At 37.3% G+C, this 7,984-nt stretch overlaps 1 protein-coding gene across 1 annotated transcript; it reads right to left on the reverse strand.

Annotated features, from left to right (window-relative positions):
- Positions 1-329: 329 nt before the first annotated feature.
- On the reverse strand, positions 330-6,061 carry rbm7 (RNA binding motif protein 7). Its single transcript, XM_018698952.2, has 5 exons — positions 5,843-6,061; positions 5,372-5,534; positions 3,809-3,884; positions 1,506-1,599; positions 330-1,303 (listed from the first exon to the last, which is right to left on the reverse strand). The coding sequence occupies exons 1-5, from the start codon at positions 5,933-5,935 to the stop codon at positions 944-946; spliced, it is 786 nt and encodes a 261-aa protein (XP_018554468.1). The 5' UTR covers positions 5,936-6,061; the 3' UTR covers positions 330-943.
- Between the last annotated feature and the right edge of the window lie 1,923 nt (positions 6,062-7,984).

Consider the following 7,984-nt stretch of genomic DNA (forward strand, 5'->3'; position numbering starts at 1 on the left):
GACTTGAAAGCATCCTAAATAGAAAGGTCAAATGCAGGAGCTGATCATGTGGCTCAGTTATATTTAACAACTTAATTGATTCAATGAGAGGATGTGTGTGGCGCCACCTGTAGATTACTTCATAACCCACTGCACAAGTGTATTAGTTACACATGGGCCATTTATAGGTGCAGATAAGGCTGTGTGTGCATGCATTACAGCATGTAGCATCAACATACAATAGCTCACTTAGTTAACTCGGTCAGATACACAAAGCTGTAAATAGCATTCATGATGTACAGCCAAGACCCAGGCATCTGTGTTGTGACCAGATGAAAGACAATGCAACATTCAAATCAAAAGACCTTTATAATAATGAAAAATGTCGATTTTTAAAACAGTTTGTCTTACAGACTTAGAATAAAAAAATAAAACAAAGCTCAGTTTTAGAAAGAGCATGTTCAACTGATCTAACAATAAAAAAACAATGGTGCCCTATTTCAGTACAAGTGGTGCTGGTGAAATCTTTAGCTGATATTTGTTCTTTTTTTGCAAATTACCTGAAGAATTTTAAATTCTGGGAGCACCATTTAATGACTATTTGCATAACATAAAAACTGGTCAATATCTTAAATCTTTTTTTTTTAAATACATGTTTTTTATCTTTCAAATATGACTACCAGTTATGCCTGATTCTTTTTTTGTCCTTACTCTCATGATAATACAGTTCTTCCCTTCTAATATTTGCAACATCCGTGAGCAAAAACTCACATGACAGTATTGTACAAATTTAAAAACGCCTTAAAAGTAAACAAAAATGGCTCTAAGGCAAAAGTTAGTAAATCTTCAAACTGGTAGGATCATGTACAAACAACCTGAGTATACATGTGAATTTATCTTCTTTAGGAGGCTGTCCACAAATTTGTGAAGAACTGAAGTCTTTACAGAAATCCTTAGCATGTATCTACCGTCGCCATCTACTATCATGGTAGCTACGGTTGCTGCCCCTGTCATCATGATGTCTGTTTCCACCTCTGCTGTCGTGGTGACGGTTGCCGCTCCTGTCACTCTGGTGGTGATAGTTGTCCCGGCTGTGGCTGTGTTGCTGATGACGGCCAGAACCTGATTCGTCCGCATAGCGCTGGCTTCTGCCACCACTGTTCATGTGGGGCGGGTGATTCCAATAGGGGCTGTTGTTGTGTTGCCTTGAGCTGCCTCCGCCAGAATTTCCACCCGCAGGCGGTTGCCTCGGTGGAGGTTTGGAAAAGCCACCATTCAACTGCTCAAGCTGCTGCATGTGGAGCTGCCACATCATGTTACTCATCTACAGTGAAGGAGAAGTTAACGGTTAACAGGACCTGCATTTCATAAGTGACAATTTTGAAATGTACTTTCACAATTTAGATACATTTTGAAACTAAAATCAAGCAGGGAGCAAGGCCTTGTACATCACATCTTAAATACAGACTATATATTCTGTTATGAGTGTGCAGTGTTGTATCATTATACAGGTCTAGAAACATTACCATGACATGCTTCTGCAGATTATCAGGTGATGAAAAGGACCTGTGCATTTGGGGTGGAGGAGTGTATGGTGGAGAACTGAACTGAATTGGGGTCCTGCAAGAGAGGAACAAACAGCTGTCAGATATCTTATTATATAAAAACTCATCGAGTCTACATAATGTCAGGTGCACTTTTCATATATGGACAACCATCCACTTTGACGAAACATTTTTGATCATTCAAATGAATTTTTAGTTCATGTTTTGAGTCCATGCTTTGACCTTATTTCATCTCTTTTGCATTTATGGAAATGTCATGCATTGTACTATTTTGCAGGATCCCTTTATGAAAGAAAATAGATCCATATTTCAGTGGTTTCATATAATGTAGATTATGTGTGATTCAGCCACACAATAATCATTATTGTCACTGTGAGATGTACTGTAAATTAAAGAAAAAACATTTGTTAGCATTTAAAGCATAGTATACCCCCTATAAAACATGCTGTCAACAAGAACGTGCAAATTCAAACTTGCTAAAAGCAAGCAATACCTAGTCCAACAACACAGAATTCATCAATCTAACTAAATCTGTCAGATATTATTAGAAAAGCCAAGTAATGAAACATCAATAAGTGTGTAGTGCCAAGATCTTTGATGAAATATCTGACATAACATGTCCAGCAGCACTGACAGGACGCCAAGTCTGACAGATTCACTTCAGAGGAACTAGATTTTCAACTAATGTTGCAATAATCAACTAATCAACTAATGGCTGTTCATGACTGAGCAACATGTAGTAGGGTGAATCTGCACACACCGTACCCACATTGTGTTGCTGACAGGTTAAAAAAGATGACTGGCTGCTCGCTCAGCTGTCCCCAAGCCAACAGTGGAAATTAGTGTCAATGACAAAGACAGAGTGAATTGGCCAAACTCAAATTCCAGAGAAAGTGGGAGGCAAGATAAAAGAGGCTTATTTTTTTTATTTACATTCATCCTACAAGACAGCAAAGAGTACCATGGTCATCTGTCCTGTGAGCCAGATTCATGATGAATTAAAATCAAAGACTAACTGATGATTATTAGTTTGGGATATGGCCCCTAATGTTATCCCTGTGAGCCTGCTATTTCACTGCTGCTTAATGTTATTCCTGGTGCATTATTTACTTAAGTAAATCACACTTTTTTGATTAGTTGGGGGGTTAGGTATTAACTTTTAAAACATAAGTAACAAACAAAATTCCCATTCTTTATTTGTACTGGACATACACATGAGTTAAAAGTGCATGAAGTAAACAATACTTAGAGTACACTATAGTAAAACTAACTGGCATAATTTAAGCACTAAAGAATAAAAGATTTGTAAACAAAACATATATACATTACACTAGTCTGATACTTTCCAATTCAAATCTAGTGTCAATACTTTCAGATTTTCCAGCAAATGGCCTATACAGGCACTGCTGCATGAAATTTGGCATGAAACATGGAAAGGATTGCATACAGAGCCTTCTATGTGGGTAAATACAGACTGGTCCAATCCCATTTCATGCCACCTTATGTCAGAGCTCCAATTTTAGCACACAGGGCACTGCCAAGAGCATGAAAAACTTGCATGTCTAAGTAATATTAAATAAGGAGGAAGCATCTTTGGGAACATATTTAGCACACAGAAAAATCTGGTTGCAATTACAAACAAACAGTAGTGCCATGCCTCCAAATTATTAGCTACTAGGGTTGCAAAAAGGCAGCATTCACAGCCCAGCAAAATAGGCATGCAGTTGCTAGTATTGCTATTACAGTACAGCCTATTATTACATCAGGAAAAATACTGTATAGATCATCATATCCGTAACTTGCCTCTACAAAGTACTCAGTAAAAAAATTCTTAACACACATTTTACCCAATTAGCTACATGATTCAAAACTGAGAAAACAGATTTTAAAAATCCACTGTCACAGTTTGTCTAATCCATTCAGATAGCTTGAAAGAACCAGTGCTGTGGTGATAATACATGTGCTGATAATACATTAGCCTCACATAGATGTGTTTGACCCCATGTTGAGACCATTTAGTCAACTCATCAAGCAATTCTACCTACTTGACATTAAGTCAGTGGTGAAGTCACACGTCTGAGGTGCAACTGAGAACCATTAGAAGGAGAGCTAAAAATGAAAAGCTAGGAGGGACCCAAAGATCTATCCAAGTGGTGGCTGGGAGGCAGAAAAGAGCCAGTAGTTGCTATAATGCTACTGATGCTCATTTTAACCAGATTTTGTCTCTGGCACTGCTGGAAAAACTGTTCATGAGATATTCTTACCTCTGGCCGTGGGGATTTGGGGTGTTTGCAGGGCTTGAATTCTGTGAGTTACCTGGACTGCTGCTATGACTGCTACCTATGATAGAGGAAAACACAGTTAGTAATGAAAGTAATCAAATTTGAAAGATAAATAAATACATGTGAAAATAACCGCCAAAGAAATTGAGCTAATATGACAATCCTGTTCTTTTATTATGTGATGTGTCACACTGTGTGATATACATAAAAATAAACAATAAGGTTTCCTTGCACAGAAAGTAACTAATTTATTTATTATTAATTTTTAGTAAACAGTGTGGTAGTAATTAACAAGCCTTCTTAAACCTGACTGCTATTGTCAATAATGTCACTGTGCATTAAAAGCCCCCTGATCAGCTATATGGTGTCTCCAGCACCAAGCTTGTGAGAAATATGAAACTGCGCTCCAAGGGATAACTTGCTGTGGGTTTAGATATCATTGAAATCTGAACAGATCACTAATGAACCTTCCTCCTGATGTAAAGTATGTTTTTGTCCTGTTAAAGTATTTTTGCATTGGCATAAAAATGTAGCAAGTCAAATGGATAAGGTGAATGACTACTAGTACCATGTGGCAAAAAATTAGTGACTACGTCATGTTTTGTGCTATTCATTAAGTCATGAAGTCATGCATTTTTCCAGATATTAAGTCAAGGTAATAGAGAGATGCAAATGCAGAAAATCAAGCAAATACAAGTGTAATCCTGGGATGCCTGAGTTTTTTTCTTTTTACAACCATTTTCAACATTAGAATTTCTCTCAAATAACTCTGTATCACCCAGTGGGCTGGAAATAGCAATCTTATGTTCTTTGTTCATTAACATCTACTGTTGAAGATTCCAAAGATTCCAAACTACCAAACATCACTTCTCTTCCTTAACTCTAGTATTTAAAGTGCACAACCAGTAACTATTTAATCTTATACACACACACACATATACACACACACACACACACACACATATACTGTGTGTGTGTGTGTGTGTGTGTGTGTGTGTGTGTGTATAGATATATATATATGTGTGTGTGTGTGTAGGCAGAACTGCCTACATTTATTATTGCACTTATTAACTGCAAACTGCCCTTGACCTAAAGTATTAACATTTCTCTTGGAGATCTTAAAGCTTTGTTGTTTTATGTATTTATTAATCTTGCAACTTTTTTCTTTATCCCCTATTTCTTAGTTCCTTTTATATAGTTGTGCCGTTTCTGTTTTGTTGATCATGTTCTCGTCTTGTTCTGAGGTCTCTCTTAGAAAAGAGATATTAATCTCAACGAGACTGCCTAATTAAGTAAAGATTACATAAAATAAAAATATCCTTAAAACATTCCGTTTACTATAACCACAGTCTGAAGAGTGAGAAAATGAAATTTCAATGTGAAAGTGAGAGGATATCCTACTTCTTACTTAACTACGTTTCTTCATCGTAAAGACACGTGTAAACGTATCTAAACTCCATTAGACTGATATGTTTGACGTAGTACAACACGTTTGTGCTACATGAAAAAATTGTCAAAACTTTTCACAACTAAAAATAAACTCACCTGATCTGAACTGCACATGAATAGTTCTCCCAAACAGCGGTGTCCCGTCGAGCAGCTGCATGGCGTACGGCACGGACACTTCGTGTTTGTAAACTGCAAAACCAAATGTTTTTTGTTTCCCATCCGCGTCTTTGGGGATTTTAGTTTTGATAAGAGGTCCCGCCTGCAAAAAACAATCAATTAGTGTCGTAGCCTAGTAACCACCAGCTACAGCCACAACCACACATATCTAGCTAGCTAGCTTCCGTAAAAGAATCAATAACATCTGTCTCATTTATCGACAGCGTGTGCGCAATAGACATTAACATTACAACATATGTAAAGAAGCAGCACTTGCCAAAATGAGTCTACCCATTCATAACTTAACATTTTCAACTCTGACAAGCTTCCGGGTTGTTAACATTCTGTGTTATGCTCTCCTGTCCTGTTATGCTACGCTTGGCATTTGCTAACGGCTAGCGACAACAGTACCTGTAAAAACAGTTCGAACAAAAGCTCCTCCGTCACTCTTGAGTCTAAATTTCTAATGAAGAGCGTCCGGTCCGTTTCTTCCTCTATTCCCATTGTATTTAAGTAAAAACAGGCACTCTCCCAGTGATGTGAAAGTTAATGTTTTACGTAAAAAAAGCGCCTTGCTAAATATAAACGGAAGGCCAAGGTTTGCCGTAAAGTGAAGTGCCGTTACACGTGAACTTCTGTCGTAATGACCAGCGGCCACTTTACGACACTTTAAATACCAGCCTATGTTAATCGATGCCGGGAAATATCTACCATTCTTTAAGAACAGCTGATTTGGTTATACTGTAACAATAGGGATGAATGTTAACATGTTTCATTATACATAATATGGTATATTTCTTATGCGGAGAATACCATTTTTGTTTTCTTTCTTTCTGAGCTACAACACAATTTAAACAATACAAAACAGGAGAGCTACTTAAACATTGAAAACGTTTTTGAAAATGTGCTTTCAGTCTACTTGTTCAACTACAATTAGATTTTTAATGGTACCAATTTAAATTTTACAATTTTTGTAAATTTGGCTTTTAGACATGCAACTGCTAATTTCTATCATCAATCCATCATTTTCTTCTACAGTCTTTAAGATGTTGGAAAATAGTAATAATTTCCCAGAATTCGAACTGACAACTTTAGACTGCTTGTAATGTCTGTTGGTTTCAACTTGACTAACTAACATACACAATGAAAGAGGAAATCAGGAAATCCTCACATTTGAGAAGCTAGAGCTAGTGAAAGCTTTTCTGCTGATTTAATTGAGCAACAAGCTACATGATTCTGTCTGCTTTGTCATTTTCATTTGGTGTTTCACAAAGTATTTTAAGAGCCATACCTATATCAGTTTTTGTGAGAGTGTTCTGAGGAAGACCCATTCTAGGACACAAAAGGCCTTTTCCACAGCAGACAGTTTGACTTGTTATTGTAGGAAAATCACTAATGACATTGACAATAGCTACATTTTATTAAAATGTCCCAGTAAGACAAGACAGTGTGATGCATGTACAACACCTGGCCTTGAACCTGAAGCAGCTAAATGGAATTCAGCTGTCATTCATTTTGGTATTTACACCTGTGATTTTCCATATGACATGCCAAAACACCTTCCAGAGAAGGCTGCATTAATTATTTACGGTGTTGCTGGTTATGAATGTTTCCTTTTATTTGCACACATGCCAGTTTCAACTGCTTTGTTGACTATATGCTTTTCATCCTTTTTTAATTACTTTTTAAAGGTGTTGTTTTAATATTCTTTTTTATTCATAACTCCTACTTTGTACTAATGCCTTCCTTTAGTAAGATCAGATGCAATTTTCTACATTTTATATTTCCAGACATAAAGTTTCTCTTCTCTTCTTTGGCATATTCAGTTTCTTTGACTGCCTGGCTGTTGCACACAGATAAGGTTTTCAGTTTTTTTTCCTTACCCCGTGGCTCACTCTGATTGGGTCAGTGGCTCAAGAGCCTGGAACCAAGTGCTCCTCTGATTCTGGCGACATCATTGAGTGTGGAGGTCAAGCAAGCGGCATGAGAGGCTTGACTTCCACCCTAATCAGATGGGCCTCAGTGTCTGACTGCCATATTAATTACATCAATTTAAAGTGTAATGATTTTCTGACTCATGCCTGGGAAACATCCTCACAGATTCTGGCCTGGTAAAACCCAAGTAAGAGACACAGGGATGGCACATCAGCTATCAGCTGCCCTTATTTAACCTTTCTTGATTAATTTATAGAAGATCTCAGTGGACTGCATGTTGTAGCCATTATAGAAGAGTCTACTTCTTGCATTTTCTTGACATAGTTATTCCATGCAAGGTGCTGTTTCCATCACGTATATGAGTGTGCTGTTGTGAGTAGTTGTTAACACTTCACATATTGGATGTATTGGCGCTTTCCCACAAAATACTTATGATTTAAACACCACAAGGTTGCAATGGAAGCAGTAAAAAAAAGCCTAAACCATAAAACCACACCTGTGCAGTATACTATTTGATGACTAAAGCTCTTGAATCTATTTTGGGTTCCTACATTGCCATTACCCCATACATCTCCCTGATGTATTTCCTTCTCCCATTTTACAACCACTGGAAGGAAT

This window comes from Lates calcarifer, linkage group LG21 (genome assembly GCF_001640805.2).
Source record: "Lates calcarifer isolate ASB-BC8 linkage group LG21, TLL_Latcal_v3, whole genome shotgun sequence".
Classification (NCBI taxonomy): domain Eukaryota; kingdom Metazoa; phylum Chordata; class Actinopteri; family Centropomidae; genus Lates; species Lates calcarifer.